The sequence below is a fragment of the Artibeus jamaicensis genome, unplaced genomic scaffold (assembly GCF_021234435.1).
Source record: "Artibeus jamaicensis isolate MK-2021 breed Jamaican fruit bat unplaced genomic scaffold, CSHL_Jam_final contig_288, whole genome shotgun sequence".
NCBI lineage: Eukaryota > Metazoa > Chordata > Mammalia > Chiroptera > Phyllostomidae > Artibeus > Artibeus jamaicensis.
This window is the reverse complement of record NW_026521645.1, coordinates 819,593-838,223: the sequence shown is the minus strand read 5'-3', so window position 1 is coordinate 838,223 and position 18,631 is coordinate 819,593. Positions and strand designations below refer to the sequence as shown.

At 38.7% G+C, this 18,631-nt stretch overlaps 1 protein-coding gene across 3 annotated transcripts in view; it reads left to right on the top strand.

Moving 5' to 3' along the window:
* Positions 1-18,631, top strand: part of CENPP (centromere protein P) — a 377,506-nt gene that overhangs the window by 53,551 nt on the left and 305,324 nt on the right. For all 3 annotated transcript variants that reach the window (XM_053662805.1, XM_037157098.2, XM_053662806.1), the window contains 2 exons: positions 15,577-15,758; positions 17,181-17,269. In XM_053662805.1, coding sequence (XP_053518780.1) covers positions 15,577-15,758; positions 17,181-17,269 — 271 coding nt within the window. The remainder of the gene's footprint in view (positions 1-15,576; positions 15,759-17,180; positions 17,270-18,631) is intronic.

Genomic DNA, 18,631 nt, shown 5'->3' with positions numbered 1-18,631 from the left:
CGCGCCTGAGTTCGTCTGACCGAGTGTTCCTGTGCAACCCCGCTCCACCAGCTGCTGGCTTCGACCCTCTTACCGATCAGCCTGAAGAATTTGTTGTTATCAGACTTCTGAAAAGTTCAATTTTCTGTGTTCTGGCTGTGTTTTCTTTTTGTTGTCTTTAAACTTGGTTATGTGAGAAAGCACGGCATCTCCACCTATGCCTCCATCTTGGCGGAAGTCTTAGCATGGCTTTTTGTACTGCAAAATATCTCATTGGAATTTTGGTAGGGGTTGCATTGAATCTTTAGATTGCTTTAGGTAATTTTATTAATATTTTAAATAACATTAAGTCTTCCAATCCATGAACGTGAGATGGGTTTCCATGTACTTATATCTTCTTTATTGTCTTTCAGTAATATTTTATATTTCTCATTGTACAAGTCTTTTACCTTCTTGGATAAATATAATTCCTAAGTATTACAGTCCTTTCAGTGTTATCATAATTGGAATTGTTTTTTAACTTCTTTTTCAAATTCTTTATTATTGGTTTGTAGAAATGCATCTCATTTTTGTGTGGTGACTTTGTATCTTTCTACTTGCTGAATTCATATATTCTAACAGGTTTTTTATGTGTATGTGTGTGGATGGAATCAGGAGGGTTTTCTACATATAGGATCATATCAGTACAGTAGCAAACAAAGATAATTTTACTTCTCACTCAGATGCTTTCTTTTCTTGCTTAATTGCTGTGGCTTGGAGTTCTATTACTATGCTGAATAAACATAGTGAGAGTGAGCATCCTTGTCTTTCTTCTTGATGTTACACTAAAAGCTCTTAGCTTTTTACTATTGATTATGATGTTAGCTATGGACTTGTCATATATGGCCTTTATAATGCTGAGTTTTGTTTCCTATATACTCGGTTGAGAGTTTGTATTATGTTGTTGAATGTTGAATTTTTATAAATACTTTTTTTCTGCAGTTGAGATGATCATATCATTTTTATCCTTCATTTTGTGAATGTGATATATAATTTTGATTTGCAGATGTTTATTCTTGCATTAATGGACTAAATTGCACTTAATTATAGTGTATGATTCTTCTAATATATTACTGAATTCGGTTTGCTAATATTTTCTTGAGAATTTTTGCATCAATGTTCATGAGGGATATTTTCCTGTAACTTCCATTTTTTGTAGTGCCCATTTCTGGTTTTGTGTTCCTTCCTCTTTGTTTTTGGAAACTTGGGGAATGGTGTTACTTCTTCAGATGTTTGGTAGAAATTACCATCCACCAAAGTAAGCCAGGTAGAAGCCACCTGGTTCTGGACTTTTGTTTACAGGTAGGTTTTTATTTTATTTTATTTTATTTTATTTATTTTTAATGAAGGACCTATTTTATTAAATTTCTATTTTATTTATTATTTTTAGAGAGAGGGTAAAAGAGGGAGAAAGAGAGGGAGAGAAACATTGATGTGTGAAGAGAAACACCAATGTGTGGTTGCATCTCACAAGCCCCCAACTGAGGAGGACTGGGCCCACAACATAGGCATGTGCCCTGACTAGGAATTGAGTTGGCAACTCTTTGGTTCTCGGGCCAGCACTCCATCCACTGAGCTATACCAGCCAGGGCTATTTTATTGATTGATTCTTAAAACATTTTTTATTTATTAAATTTATTGGTTAACATGATCATGTAGGTTTCAAGTGTACTTTTCTGTGATACATGATTTGTATATTGCATTCTGTGCCCATCACCCAAGGTCAAATCATCTTCCTACACCATGTATTTGTCCCTCTTTACTACCCTCCTACCCACTTCCCTCTGGTAACCAGCATACTGGTGTCTGTCTGCGTGTATGAGATTCAGTTCTGTATTTCACATGAGTGGAATCATATGGCTCTTAGCTTCTTCTGACTTATTTTGGAATAAAAATGACTTAGCATAATATTCTCAGGGTCTGTCCAAAATATTCTGAGGTCTGTCTCAGGGTCTTGTTGGAAATTGGCAATATTGAATCTTTTCTTATGGCTTCATAGTTTTCCATAGTATCTTCTTTATGCAGTCATCTGTCAAATGACACTTTGGCCACTGTGAGTAATGCTTCTGTGGACATAGGGATGCATATATTTTTGCAAATAAATGTTTTTGAGTTTTTTGGATAGATACCCAAGAGAGGAGATGATGGGTCATATAGTAACTCTATTTTTAGTTCTTTGAGGAGCTGCCATACTGTTTTCACTAGTGGCTATACCAACTTATATTCCCACTGGTGGCAAAAAGGGTTCCTCATCTACAACCTCTCCAACACTTGTTATTACCCACGTTGTTGACAATAGCCATTCTAACAGGTGTGGGGTGGTATCTCATAGTTTTGATTTGCATTTCCCAAATAGCTACTAAAGTTGAACATATTTTCTTATATCTAATGCCTGTTTGTGTGTCCTCTTGGAAGAGGTGTCTGTTCAGGTCATCTGCCCATTTTTTAATTGATTGTTTGTTTGTTTGGTTTGAGTTGTATGAGTTCTTTATATATTTTGGAGATTAACCCTGTTGGAACTGTTGTTTGCAAATACCTTCTGCCATTTGGTTGGTTGCTGTTTTGTGTTGTTGATAGTTTCTTCTGCTGTGCAGAAGCTTTTTATTTTTTTTTATTTTTTATTTTTTTAACTTTTTTTTATTGATTATGCCATTACATTTGCTCTATTCCCCCCTCCATTCCCCTCCACCCTGCATACCCCTCCCCCACCATTTCCCCCTTTAGTTCATGAACACGTGTCTCAAATTCTTTAGATTCTGTATTTCCCCCTACTATTCTTACCCTCCCCTCTATCTATTTTCTATCTACTGTCTATGCTACTTATTTTCTGTACCTTCTCCCCCCTTCCCCTCCTCCCACTCCCCTGTTGCTAACCCTCCATGAGATCTTCATTTCTATGGTTCTGCTCCTGATCTAGCTGTCCTCTTAGTTTGCTTTTGTTTTAGGTGTGGTTCTTAATAACTGTGAGTTTGCTGTCCTTTCACTGTTCATCTTTTTTATCTTCTTTTTCTTAGGTAAGTCCCTTTAACATTTCATATAATAAGGGCTTGGTGATGATGAACTCCTTGAATTTGATCTTCTCTGAGAAGCACTTTATCTGTCCTTCCATTCTAAATGAAAGTTTTGCTTGGTAGAGCAATCTTGGTTGTAGATCTTTGGTTTTCATGACTTGGAATACCTCTTTCCAGCCCCTTCTTGCCTGGAAGGTCTCTTTTGAGAAATCAGCTGACAGTCTGATGGGAACTCCTTTGTAGGTGACTATCCCCTTAGCTCTTGCTGCCTCTAGGATTCTCTCCTTCATTTTAATCTTGGCTAATGTAATTATGATGTGCCTTGGTGTGTTCCTTCTTGAGTCCAACTTCTTTGGGACTCTCTGTGCTTCCTGGATTTCTTGGAAGTCTATTTCCTTTGCCATCTTGGGGAAATTCTCCTTTATTATTTGTTCAAATAAGTTTTCCACTGGTGGCTGTTCCTTTCCCCCTTCTGGTACCCCTATAATTTGGATGTTGGAACGTTTAAAGATGTCCTGGAGGTTCCTAAGCTTCTCCTCATTTTTCTGAATTCTTATTTCTTCATTCCTTTCTGTTTGATCATTTTTTTCTTCCTTCTGGTCCACTCCCTTGATTTGTCCCACTTTTCTTTCCATTACTATTGGTATCCTTTGTATCACCATTCATTTCAATTAGTTTAGCTTCCATATGTTTCTCTAATTTGTGACTAAAATCAACCAGTTCTGTAAGGATCCTGATAACCAGTGTTTTGAACTGTGCATCTGAAAGTTTGGCTATTTCTTCATCGCTTAGATCTATCGGTTCTGGGGCTCTGAGTTGTCCTAGAGCCATTTTTGGTCTATTCGTGCTGTTAAGTGAGCGGAGGGAAGCCTTAGTTGTTTACCAGGACGGGGCGACCCAGATCGCTTGTTTGTGACGCTGTGTGTGGGGGCGTGGTCAGAGAGGGAGCAATGGCGTTCCTCTCCGCTAGCCCAGCGCATCCAGTCACTCACACGCCTCGGGCTTGTTTATCCGATCCTAATTGTGCGAGCCTGCTGCACCGCGCGGGTTTCCCTTCTCACTGGTTTCTCCGCACGTAAATGCGCGCGACCGACCCACCGAGCCTCTTCCCTGTGCGCTCCGGCAGCCAGCTCGCTCGCGATCAGCGCCCTCGGTTGCCTGCGCACTGCGCACCACCCGGGAATTTTTTCTTGCTAACCTGCTCCGCTGCTGGCCTCACTCCTCTTACCGGTCCAGCTGAGTATCTAGTTGTACTTTGGACTCCGTATTGTTGATTTTCCGTGTGGCTTGGTTGTGACTGCTGTTAAAAATAGTTGTTCTTAGATTTGGTTGTGCACAGAGGCGAGGTGGTTCCTCCACCTACGTCTCCATCTTGGCGGAAGTCCTGTGCAGAAGCTTTTTAGTTTGATATAGTCCCATTCATTTATTTTTGCCTTTACTTCTCTTCCTTTTGGGGTCAAAAGGACCCCAAAAACATTCATAAAATGTTTCATCAACTAAGGTCCCTAACTTTATTACCTATGTTTTCTTCCATATATCTTATTGTTTCAGATCTTATGTTTAGTTAGGTCTTTGATCCATTTTAATCTTTGTACAAGGGGACAACTTGTAATTTAGTTTCATTCTTTTGCTTGTAGCTTTCCAGTTCTCCCAGCACTATTTTTTGACAATGCTTTCTGTTCTCCATTGTGTGTTTTTGGCTCCTTTATCAAAAATTATTTGCCCTTATTCCTGTGGCTGTATTCTGGGCTCTCAATTCTGTCTATTGTTCTGTGTGTCTACTTTTCCAATACCATGCTGTATTGATTATCATAGCTTTATAGTATAATTTGAAGTCATGGAATGTGATACCTTGGATTCATTTCTTTTTTCTCAGGATTGCTTTTGATTTGGGGGGGTCTTTTATGGTTGCATACAAATCTGATGACTTCTTATTTTGTTTTAAAAAATGCCATTAGGATTTCCATGGGATTGCATTAAATCTGTATGTTCCTTTGGGAAAAATAAGGCCATTTTAACTGTGCTGATTCTTCCAATTCATGAACTTGGAATATCTTTTCATTTCATTGTATCTTTTTCAATCTCTTTTAATAATGCTGTGTAGTTTTTCATATAGAAGTCCTTTACATCTTTTGTTCAGTTTATTCCTAGATATTTTATTTTTATTTTTATTTTGGGGAGTTTGATAAAAACCAGCATTTTAATATTTTTAATTTTACCTTTATTATATATATTTTTATTACCATTTAAGCCCCCTTATACAACCCTTCCCCCAACAATCACCACACTGTTGTCCATGAGTTGTTTTTTTGTTTTTGCTCAACCCTCTACCTCTAACCCCACCTGAACCACTATCTGTACTCCATCTATGACTCTCTCTGTTTTGCTTGTTAGTTCAGTTCATTAGATTCCACATAAGTGTGAAATCATATGGTATTTGTCTTTTTCTGATTCGCTAATTTCACTTAGCATAATGTTTTATAAGTTCACTCATAATGTTGAAAAGGGTAAAATTTTCTTCTTTTTTTGGCCAAGTAGAATTCCATTGTGTAACTGTCCCTTAGTTGTTTGATGCACTCATCTACTGATGGACACTTGGGCTGCTTCCATATCTTAGTGATTATAAATAATGCTGCAGTGAACATAGGGGTGCTTATGTTCTTTTGAATTAGTGTTTGGCTTCCTTTGGATATATTCCCAGAAGTGGGATCTCTGGGTCAAAAGGCAGATCCATTTTTAATTTTATTTATTTATTTATTTAATATTTTTACTTATTTATCTTTAGAGGGGAAGGGAAGGAGAGAGGGAGAGAAATATCAATGTATGGTTGCCTCTTGTGCGTCCCCTGCTGGGAACTGGCCTGCTACCCAGGCATGTGCCCTGACTGGGAATCGAACCACAATGCTTTGGTTCACAGGCCCATGCTCAATCCACTGAGCTACACCAGCCAGGGCCATTTTTAATTTTTTGAGGTATCTCCATACTGCTTTCCACGGTGGCTGCACCAAACTGCATTCCCACCAATAGTGTAAAAAGGTTCCCCTTTCTCCACATCCTTTTCAGCACTTGTTGTTTGTTGATTTATGGATTGTAGCCATTCTGGCAGGTGTGAAATGGTATCTCATTGTGGTTTTTAAAGATTATTTATTTATTTATTTTTAGAGAGAGGGGAAGGAAGGGCAAAAGAGAGGGAGCGAAACATCAATGTGTGGTTGCCTCTCATGTGGCCCCACTAGGGACCCAGCCCACAACCCAGGCATGTTCCCTGACTGGAAATCGAACCAGCAACCCTTTGGTATGCAGCCTGTGCTCAGTCCACTGAGATACACCAGTGAGGACATCATTGTGGTTTTTATTTGCAGTTCTCTGATGATTAGCGACATTGAGCATCTTTTCATATGTCTGTTGGCCATCTGTATGTCTTCTTTGAAGAGGTGTCTCTTCAGACCCTTAGTCATTTTTTTCAAAGATTTTATTTATTTATCTTTAGAGGGGAAGGGAAGGAGAGAGGGAGAGAAATATCAATGTATGGTTGCCTCTTGTGGGTCCCCTGCTGGGAACTGGCCTGCTACCCAGGCATGTGCCCTGACTGGGAATCAAACCATGGTTGTTTGGTTCCCAGGCCTGTGCTCAAGCCACTGAGCTATACCAGCCAGCCCCTTAGCCATTTTTTAATCGGGTTGTTTGTTTCTTTAATGTTGGGTTTTGTAAGTTCTTTATAAATTTTGTATATTAACCCCTTATCAGATGTATTGGTGAGTATGTTCTCCCATTTTGGGGATTGTCTTTCTGTTTTGTTGCTGTTTTCCTTTGCTGTGCAAAACCTTTTTAGTTTGATGTAGTCCCATTTGTTTATTTATTTTTCTTTTCCCTTGCTTGGGAAGGCATAAGCAATAAAATATCGCTATGAGTAATGTCTGAGATTTTGCTGCCTATGTTTTCTTTTAGGATTTTTATGGTTTCGGGTCTAACATTTAAGACTTTGATCCATTTTGAATTTGTTTTATGGTGTGGTGTAAGAAGGTGCTCTAGTTTCATTTTTCTGCACATATCTGTCCAGTTTTCCCAGCACCATTTTTTTAGACTATCTTTAGCCCATTGTATGTGCTTGCTTCCTCTGTGGAGTATTAATTGACCATAAAGGTGTGGGTTTATTTCTGGGCTTTCTGTTCTGTTCCATTGATCTAATTGTCTGTTTTTATGCCAGTATGATGCTGTTTTGATTACTAGGGTCTTGTAGTATAGTTTGATATTAAGTAACATGAATCCTCCAACTTTGTTGTTCTTTGTCAGGATTGCTGTTAATATGTGGGGCCTTTTGTGGTTCCCTATAAATTTTTGAAATATTTGTTCTAGTTCTATGAAATACATCATTGGAATCTAGATAGGAATTTCATTGAATTTCTAGATTGCTTTGGATAGTATGGACATTTTAATGATGTTAATTCTTTCTATTCATGAACATGGTATGCTCTTCCAAATATTTGTATCTTTTTCAGTTTCTTTCTTCAGTGTCTGGTAATTTTTGTAGTACAGGTCTCGTTTTTTTTTTTTTTTCCTTTCCAAGGGGGAACCTGGACCCCAACCTAGGTATGTGCCCTGACCAGGAATTGAACTGGCAACCTTTTGGTTTATAGGCCAGCACTCAGTCCACTGAGCCACACCAGCCAGGGCTGGAGTACAGGTCTTTTACGTCTTTCGTTAGGTTTATTTCTAGGTATTTTATTCTTTTTGAAGCAATTGTGAATGGATTGTTTTCTTTATTTCCCTTTCATTATTGGCATGTAAGTATGCAGCTCATTTCTGAACATTAATTTGTCACTTTTCTGAATTCATCTATCAGTTCTAGTAGTTTCTTGGTGGAATATCTGGGTTTCTCTAAAAATAGTATTATGTCATCTGCAAATAGACTGTTTTCTTTTTTCCTTTCCAATTTGGATGATTTTATTTCTTCTACTTGTTGGATTGCTGCAGCTAGGACCTCTAGTACTATGTGAATAAGAGAGGTGAAGCAGACATCCCTACCTTGTTCCTGATCTTAAGGGGAACACTTGTAGTTTTTGCCCATTGGGTATGATGCCAGTGGGTTTGTCATACATGGCCTTTATTATGTTTACATATGTTCCCTCTACTCCTACTTTGCTGAGGGTTTTTTTTTATCATAAATGGGTGCTGGATTTTATCAAAAGCTTATTCTGCATCTGTTGATATAATCATGTGGTTTTACCATTCATTTCTTTTATGTGGTGAGTCACATTTATTGATTTATGAATGTTATGTCATCCTTGCATTCCCATAATAAATCCCACTTGATCATGGTGCATTGATCTTCTTGATGCATTGCTGTATTTGGTTTGCTAATATTCTATTTGAGGATCTTAGTCTCTATGTTTAACAGGGTTATTGGCCTATAATTTTCTTTCTTTGCAGTGTCTTTATCTGGTTTTGAAATTAAAATAATGCTAGCCTTGTACAATGAATTTGGGAGCCTATCCTCCATTTGTTTTTTATGAAGTAGTTTAAGAATCACAGGTGTTAGTTCTTCTTGTAGTGTTTGGTAAAATTTACCTGTGAAGCCATCTGGCTCAGGGCTTTTGTTTGTTGGGAGTCTTTTGATGAGTGCTTCAATTTCACTAGGTGTAATCTGTCTGCTCAGATTCTCTGATTCTTCCTGTTTTAGTTTTGTAAGATTGCATGTTTTATCAGGAATTTATCCATTTCATCCAGGTTGTCCAATTATTGACATATCATTGTTCAAAATATTTTCTTACAATCCTTTGTATTTTTTGATGTCAGTTGTTATTTCTTATTTCACTTCTCATTTTTATTTATTAGAATCCTTTCTCTTTTATTCTTGATGTATCTGGTTGAAAGTTTGTCAATCTTGTTTATCTTTTCAGAGAACCAGCTCTTGGATTCACTGATCTTTTGTATTTTTTTAAGACTCTATTTCATTTATTTTGGCTCTGATTTTAATTATTTCCTTCCTTCTACTCACTTTGGGCTTTGTTTGTTGTTCCTTTAAGTGTGAAGTTGATTTGTTTATTTGAGCTTTTTCGTCTTTTTTGAGATAACCCTGTAATGCTATGAATTTCCCTCTTAGGATTGCCATTCTTAGTGTCCCATAGATTTTGGATTGTTATGTCTTCATTTTCCTTTGTTTCAAGGTATCTTTTGATTTTTTTCTTGATCTTGTTGTTGACCTGTTTATTGATTAATAACATCTTATTTATCTTCCGTGTCTTTGTGTGTTTTTCAGTGTTTTTCTTCTGATTGATTTCTAGTTTCATAGCACTGTGGTCAGAGAGGATGCTTGTTATGATTTCAGTCTTCTTAAATTTATTTAGAATTGTTTTGTGTCCTAGCCTGTGTTGTATCCTAGAAAATGTTTTATGTGCACTTGTAAAGTATGTATATTCTGCTACTTTGGGATGAAATGCTGTGAAGATAATAATTGAATCCATTTGATTCAGTGTGTTATATAAGGTTGCTGTCTCCTTGTTGATTTTCTGCCTGATAGATCTATCCATTGAAGTCAGTGGGGTATTAAATATTCCTATGACTGTGTTTCTGTTGATATCACCTTTTATGTCCATTAGGGTTTGCTTTACATATTTAGGTGCTCCTACGTTGGGTGCATAATGTTTACTAGGGTTATATGCTCTTGTTGGATTATTCCTTTTATCATTAGGTAGTGTTCTTCTTTGTCTCTTACTATAGCCTTGGTTTTAAAGTTTATTAGTACTGCTACCCTAGCTTCTTTTTTTCGCTATTTCTTTCAATCCTTTGCTTTTAATCTGTGTATCTTTTGATCTGAGATGGGTCTCTTGAAGGCAGCATTTATATGGGTCTTGTTTACTTGTCCACTCAGCTTGCCTCTGTCTTTTGGTCAGAGTATTTAAGCCATTTACATTAAGGTAATTATTGATAGATTTGTATGTAGTTCCATTTTATTGTCCCCCCCACCCACACACTTTTCTTTTTCTTAAGCAAGCCATTTAACTTTTTTTGCAGTACTTGTTTGGTGTTAACAAACTCCTTCCGATTTTGCTTGTCCGAGAAATAAGCTCCTTATTTCTCCTTCAGTTTTTTAAAAAATATATTTTATTGATTATGCCATTACAGTTGTCCTATTTCCCCCTTCATTCCCCTTCAACCTGCACACCTCTCCCCCCACATTCCCCCCTTTACTTTATGTCCACGTGTCTCAAGTTCTTTAGATTCTATATTTCCCATACTATTCTTGTCCTCCCCCCATCTATTTTCTACCTATCATCTATGCTATTTATTCTCTGTACCTTCTCCCCCCTTCTCCTCCTCCCACTCCCCTGTTGCTAACTCTCCATGAGATCTTGATTTCTATGGTTCACTCCTGATCTAGCTGTCCTCTTAGTTTGCTCTTGTTTTAGGTGTGTTCTTAATAACTGTGAGTTTGCTGTCCTTTCACTGTTCATCTTCTTTATCTTCTTTTCCTTAGGTAAGTCCCGTTAACATTTCATATAATAAGGGCTTGGTGATGATGAACTCCTTGAATTTGATCTTCTCTGAGAAGCACTTTATCTGCCCTTCCATTCTAAATGAAAGTTTTGCTGGACAGAGCAATCTTGGATGTAGGTCTTTGGATTTCATGACTTGGAATACCTCTTTCCAGCCCCTTCTTGCCTGTAAGGTCTCTTTTGAGAAATCAGCTGGCAGTCTGATGGGAAGTCCTTTGTAGGTGACTGTCCCCTTATCTCTTGCTGCTTCTAGGATTCTCTCCTTCATTTTACTCTTGGCTAATGTAATTATGATGTGCCTTGGTGTGTTTCTTCTTGGGTCCAACTTCTTTGGGACTCTCTGAGCTTAGTGGAAGTCTTATTTCCTTTGCCAGATTGGGGAAGTTCTCCTTTATTATTTGTTCAAATAAGGTTTCCACTCGTGACTGTTCCTCTTCCCCTTCTGGTACCCCTATAAGAATGTTGGAATTTAAAGATGTCCTGGAGGTTCCTAAGCCTCTCTTCATTTTTTTGAATTCTTGTTTCTTCATTCTTTTCTGTTTGGTCATTTTTTTCTTCTTTCTGGTCCACTCCATTGATTTGAGTTCCAGTTTCCTTTCCATCACTACTGGTTTCCTATGCATTTCCCTTCATTTCACTTAGTTTAGCCTTCATTTGTTCCTCTAATTTGTGACTAAAATCAACCAGTTCTGTAAGCATCCTGATCACCAGTGTTTTGAACTGTGCATCTGATAGGTTGGCTATCTCTTGGTTGCTTAGAAGTATTGATTCTGGGGCTTTGACCTCTTGTTCTTGAGCCATAATGTTTTGGTCTGTTCGTACCTGTTATGTATGAGGGGCGGAGCCTTAGGTGTTCACCAGGGTTGGGCAACCCGGTCCCTGGGTTGTGATGCTGTATGTGGGGGCAGGGTCTGACAGGGGCAATGGCGTTTTTTTCTGCTCTCTGTTGGATTTCAGTCTTCTCTGCTGCTTCCCACAAGCAAATTGGGCCCCCTTGGTGCCGGCTCTTGGTTGTGTGGGCCTGTGTACCCTCCAAGACCCTGTGGGCCTCTCCAACAAACTCTCTGTGAGCCTGGGAGCTTCTCTGGGCACCTTGACCCTGAAAGTTTTTCCAATTGGTGCTTTCAGGCTCTAATTCCCAGCTCTGGGGCCCTAGCCTGCGTGGTCTATCTCACTGCTTGTTTTTTCACCCGATTTATTTGCCTGTGAATATGTGACTGAGATCAGCCAGCCGCCTTGCACTCCCACTCAGTCAGCCCATTGCCACCCTGCGCCTGGGATCTGCCAACCACCGCCTGCGAGCCTGGGTCAGTCCGAACGCTTTTTCCTGTGTGGCCCCACTCTGCCAGCTGCTGACTCCACCCCTCTTACGGTGTGGCTGAATGGTTCGTTGTTGTCGGACTTCCGTACAGTTCAATTTTCTGTGTTTTAGTTGCATGTTTGTTACTAAAACTTCGTTGTCTTTAAACTTGATTGTGTGAGGAGGCACAGTGTTTCCACCTACACCTCCATCCTGGCCAGAAGTCCCCTCTTTTCTGGTAGTTTTGTAATTCCCTGTTCCTTTCTTTCTTGCTTGCTGTTTCCTTTTGTGATTTCATGCTTTTCTGCAGTGGTATGCTTAGATTTCTTTCTCATTTGTATATGTGCTAAAGGTTTTTGCTCTGTGGTTATCATGAAGGTTACATAAAACATGTTACATTTATAATCATCTGTTTTAAATTGGTAACAATTTACATTTGAATGCATTTTAAAGCTTCACATTTTTATATCTCCACCCCACATGTTATGTTTGGATGTCACAATTTGCATCTTTTTATCTTGTGTATCACATAATAATCTGTATCAGACTGCTTCTGTAGTGCAATTGCTGTCTAGGTGGGGAGATTGCTTCCTGGTGCTTCCTACTCCACCATCTTCCCAGAACACTAGCTCATTGACTTTTAAACTTGAAGTTTTATGTAGATTTGTTTTAAAAGAGACAAGTTTCACCCTACCTGGTATAGCTCATTGGATTGAGGGCGGGCCTGTGAAGCAAAGGGTCGCCAGTTCGATTCCCAGTCAGGGCACATGCCTGGGTTGCAGGCCAGGTCCCCAGTAGGGGACACATGGAGAGGCAACCACACATTGATGTATCCCTCTCACTCTTTCTCTTTCCCATTCCCGCTCTCTAAAAATAAGTGAATAAAATATTTTAAAAAAAGAGAGAAGTTTCTTGTGAGCTTCTTTTGACCAAAAATTATGCTAATTCATAAGTAAGTAAAACTATAAAACCAATAAAGCTCATAACCCAAAATCATTCAAACTAATGTTATTAGTTGAAATGGACTGATGACATTTTATTCCAAGTAAATTCCTGCTATGAATGAGAACATTTAGTTGTCTTTTTGTGATAAAACTTAGCATGAATTTACCAGTGACTTATTTGAAGTATACAGTTCAGTGGCATTAACTGCTTTCACACTATCAAGCAACCATCATCACTATCCTCCTTTAAAACTTTTTCATTGACCCAGAGTGACCGTCTGTACCCATTAAAAATAATTCCACATTCTTCCCTTTCCAGTCATAGATTCCTTCTTTTTTGGGTTTTGCATATCTATCCTTTAATATAATGACTTAGTTTTCTTATCGCTTTGCTCTATTAGAAGTACCTTGACTTTTTCATTCATACTCATTCATAGTTTGTTGTGACATTATTTGCTATTCACTTAGAAGGAACTCAACATTTGTATATGAAGATTGCCTCTCATTTTTTATCAGTTTTCTATATTTAAAGTAATTTTACTACTTTATCAAAGTAATAAATTTCCATAAATTTAATTAAAGTAATAAAGTAATTCTTACTACTTTTTATTAAAATAATTAATCGGTGGCAAATACAAAAGAGCATGTGGTAGTCTCTCAGAATATACTTAATTTAATATTTTAAATTAGCATTAAAACATTTAGAAATTACTATAGACTTTGTACAAGTTTTTGATTTCCAATGTGAAGAATACAGAGTTGGAGGACCCAAGATGTAAAATAAGAATTAGGATAGTCACGCCCCAGAATTGAAGGAATGTGTTTCTTAACGTGGTTTCTAGAAGTCAGCACTGTAGAATGTGGTAGAGAGTATGAGGGTAATATAGTGTGACAGAAAGTAAAGTAGCATTCAGTGTGATTATTAGCTGAAATTTTACTATTTTTTGAAAAAATAGAGTTACATCTTCTCAATTAAGAATATTTGATGTGGTGTTAAGGAAAGTATGCTATTTCTTATTTTTTCAGAATTTTTACCCCCTGTATTCTCAGATTTTCTGAGAATCTCTTAACACACAATGCTCTGATATTATACTTATTTTGGAAGTGAATTCTTCCTCATTTGTTTTTAACTTCATGACATCTCTTAAAATAATATGAGATGTCTTACTATATAACACATCTAGGTTGGAGCATTTTAAACATTCCTACCTAAATGGACATTTTAATTCTTTAAAATACTCTGTGGTAATATTTTTATACTTTCTTCGAATATATAGAAATATGGTAGGATAATTTGGTGAGGTTTGTTTTATTGTTGTGATAAAAGGTTGCAGTGTCAGTAAAGCCACATTGGTTTTGAGTTGGTTTTAATGGAAAAAGATTCAGAAGGACAACTTGGGAACTGTTTGAAGAAATTTTTAGATGTTAGATGGTTTCTTTTTTAATCTTCACCCAAGGACATGCTTACTGAATTTAGAGTGAGGGGAAGTGTCAGAGAGAGGAAGGGAGAGAATCATCAGCTGGTTGCCTCTTTACTCCCCTGATGTGAACACTGGCCCACAATGTCCGTGGCAGTATGGATGAGAAGAGACATTCACATGGACTACCAAGTCCTGTGGAGGAAAAGGGATGGCACAGCTACTCTCTCAAGGGGGAAGCACCTCAGAGTGGCCTGACCACTCTCTTAAGAGAAGTGCACCCCAACCCTTGCCTTGACAGGCTTTTACTAATTTGCGTAGGAATAAAGCTCATCAATCACTGTCAGGCAGAAATGATTAAACAATAGATAACAATCAAAGATTGTTAACAAAGAACTCTGAAGGCATATTCTGAGTCAGGGTCAGGTAATTAAAGGGCCATAAAACTTTGGGGAGCAAACTCACTTCCTGCTTGGTCCCTTATTATTTAAATTGATGGTATTAGCAATGTTGGCTTCACAGGATTTTATGCTTTCTTTCTTAGGCCTGATCACCCTAGGGAATCCCCCCTTTCCAGCACAGGGCAGCACTCACCACTGGCATTATTCAGGCTTAAGTCAGGCTGTGGAAGTAAGGCAGCCAAGAGATTAGGAGACTTCTTGCAGACAGAATGAGGACTCAGGCTATGTCAAAGCTGAGGGGCGAGGGTCCATCACCCTCTTATTCTGTAGCCCCCAAGTCCTTCTTTGGGGGCCCCCATGATCATGCTTGTCTTAGGTCATCCCTCCCCTGAGGAATCTTACTCATCATTGGCTACGCGATTGAGCACTGGGGGCCAGGCAGGGTGAAGTAAAAGGAGCAGAGGCGGTGTCCTTGCCAGGGAGATAAGCTTTGTGTCCTTAGTGGCTTATGGTCCGAAGGTCCCTTACTCAGCCTTAGCCATGGGGGGGGGGGTGGGTTACAGCTTCTGAAACCAGGCAGGGCAGTTCCCAACACTCCCCAACCAGGGATTGAATCCGCAACCTAGGTATGTGTCCTGATTGGGGATTGAACCTGTGACTTTTTGCTTTATTGGACAATGCTTCAACCAGCTGAGCCACGCTGGCCAGGGCTTAGATGGTTTCTTTTTTTTTTTTTTTTTAAATATTTTATTTATTTATTTTTCAAGAGAGGGGAAGGGAAGGAGAAAGAGTAGGAGAGAAATATCAATGTATGGTTGCCTCTCATGCATCCCCTGCTGGGAACTGGCCTGCAACCCAGGCATGTGCCCCGACCGGGAATCGAACCGCGATACTCTGGTTCGCAGGCCCGCGCTCAATCCACTGAGCTACGCCAGCCAGGGCAGATGGTTTCTTTATGGAGTAATTATTTTCAGTATTTCTTTTTTAGGAAATTATTTCAAGAAATATGCCAATCTGATCCTGAAGAATGGAAATCTTTAAAAGATCTGAGAAGTAATCTTGGACATTTAGAATCAGAACTTTTGTTTCTAAGCACACTTACTGGCATCAATATAATCAGTTACTCCAAGAAGATAAAGAACCTAACAAGCACTGAGATGACAGAAAAGAGTAAGTATTAAGTTTTATCTAGAAGCAGTATTGATCCTTACCTTGTTATGCATAGGAAATTTAGTAGCATATCATTGAATTAGAATTCTGCAAGGTAGCTATTTGAGTGTGTGGTTGTGATAAGCCTTGTTTTGTAGGGTGTCTTGATCATCACCACATACCTAATAACTCTTTTAAAAGCTGCCTGGGGTACATATTAAGGAGACAGTGTCTTACTAATTAACTTAATAGTCAAGTAACAGAGATCAGTGATTGTAAGAACAATAGCACTGTTAATTTGTAGATCTTAGGAGTTTGTTCACCACTGACACAAGAGATGCCTCATATATAGTGCTATACTCTTATTAAACGTAGCCTGTGGCTAAGGTAAATGTTTCAGCAGCTAGACTGTTTACCCAAGGAGGGTTTCTGGTCTCAATAACTAAGTTTTATCGCCACGGATCTGTGATGCATTAACAGGAAAGTGGAGGCTAATTCAGCTGTGCAATTGGATATCAGGAACTTTGTTTGGACAGAAGTACCATTCCCTAAAGAAGGAATCACTTTTGGAAATACTTCTTGGCTCCCATTGAAATAACCCTCTAGACATGGAGAGGAGAGTGACCCTCAGTCTTGAATAGCTCACCTCAGTGGAAGTTTGAGTTACATATAGAAATGAGTATTTAGACACTTTGGTACTTGAAAAAAGGAGTTGGAATGCAGAGAAAATGGAGAGTGAGGTTAGGCCAGGTAGATTTTTATTAGTACAAAATCTCAGTCTTCCTATTTTGAGCTCCAAGTTCAGCCCCATCTGTTGAAGTACTTGGTGCTACCAATTCAGAATGCCTTTGTGGTATTTTGCTATGTAAGTGGGTTTGATTCAGAGCTTTCCCTATTGTCGGCTTAGGTTTCAGTTTTCCTGGGTCTGCCAGTAAATTCTACTTTTCCATGTGATATCTGGCTCATCCACATGATTTTCAGCTTCCCAAATTATGTTACTTTCATTGTTTTCTTTCTTTTTATCCTTGTAGAATTGTGCCCTTCTAAAAATACCTTTATTAGTAAATCTAGATGTTGATAAAGTCAGAATAGTGGTTATTTGGGGCAGGGGGGTAGACTATAGCCTGGGAAAGGGCATGAAGCAACTTCAGGGGGTACTTTAAAATTTCTGTATCTTGACTTACTGAAATGGTCATATGAGAAATATTTGTACTTTATGGTAATCTTTAGTATAATTGCTAACTAAAAAGTACAAGTTGATTTAATTTTATTTTACAGAAGTAATCAGTTTGGTGTACATTACTCTAAATATTTTCAATGCCAATATTAACATATACCTCACACCTATACCAACATGAATGTTGAACACATTCACATAAAATTAATTAATGGATATTTGAAGGAAATTGTTATTTGCAAATAAAATATTTGTTTTTCTGATAGGTATAAAGAAAGTTCTACAGAGACACAAATTATCAGGAAATTGCCACATGATTACATTTCAAGTTGAATTTCAGATTCTGGAAGTTCAGGTAAATTAAAGAGTGTGTTGTGATAACAAAGATTCTGTTTCTTTGAAATAAAAAATCTCCACCCCCACCCCCAGCTTCCAGCAGTGGCCAAGTGAAGGAGGAGTTCATGAACCAGGATCTTTTTGTAGTGTATTTGTGCAAAGTGATACAATTTCAAAAAATGTTTAAAGTATAAATACTGTACCCCAACAACTGCATATACCATTTTGTTGCTAAGGATATAGGTGCTTTATTGGAGGGTAGGTTCAAGAGGCTCCTGGGCTACCAGTGCAAGACCTAAGGTCATGGGAACAGTCCTGGATGCCCTCAGTAGTTAGCTAATATAGCAGCCATTTTTAAAATATATTTTGTTGATATACCATTGCAGTTGTCCCATTCCCCTCCATCCTACACACCCCTCCCCCACCTTCCCCCCTTTCATTTATGTCCATGTGTCACAAGTTTTTTAGATTCTATATTTCCTCTACTATTCTTGCCCTTCCCCTATCTATTTTTTATCTACCATCTATGCCACTTATTTTCTGTACCTTCTCCCCCCTTCTCCTTCTCTCACTTCCCTGTTGCTAACCCTCCATGTGATCTCCATTTCTATGGTTCTGCTCCTGATCTAGCTGTCCTCTTAGTTTGCTTTTGTTTTAGGTGTGGTTGTTAATAACTGAGTTTGCTGTCCTTTCACTGTTCATATTTTTATCTTCTTTTTCTTAGAGAAGTCCCTTTAACATTTCATATAATAAGGGCTTGGTGATGATGAACTCCTTGAACTTGACCTTTTCTGAGAAGCACTTTATCTGCCCTTCCATTCTAAATGAAAGTTTTGCTGGATAGAGCAATCTTGGATGTAGGTCTTTTGGTTTCATGACTTGGAATACCTGTTTCCAGCCCCTTCTTGCCTGTAAGGTCTCTTTTGAGAAATCAGCTGGCAGTCTGATGGGAAGTCCTTTGTAGGTGACTGTCCCCTTATCTCTTGCTGCTTCTAGGATTCTCTCCTTCATTTTAATCTTGGCTAATATAATGATGATGCACCTTGGTGTGTTCCTTCTTGGGCTGGTTCCCAGGTATGTGGGCTTGTGCACCCTCCAGGACCTTGCGGGTCTCTCCAATGAATTTCTCTGTGAGCCTGGGAGCTTCTCCTAGCACCTCGACCCTGGAAGTTTTTCCAATTGGTGCTTTCAGGCTCTAATTCCCATGGCTGGGGTCCTGGCCTGAGCAGTCTATGTCACTGCTCTGTCCTTTACTCCTTAGCTTGGTTTATCTGCGTGTGAATGTGTGACCACGGTCAGCCAGCCACCTTGCGCCCTCACTGGGTCTGCCCGTTGCCACCCCACACCTGGGATCCGCCAACCACCTCCTGCGCTCCTGAGC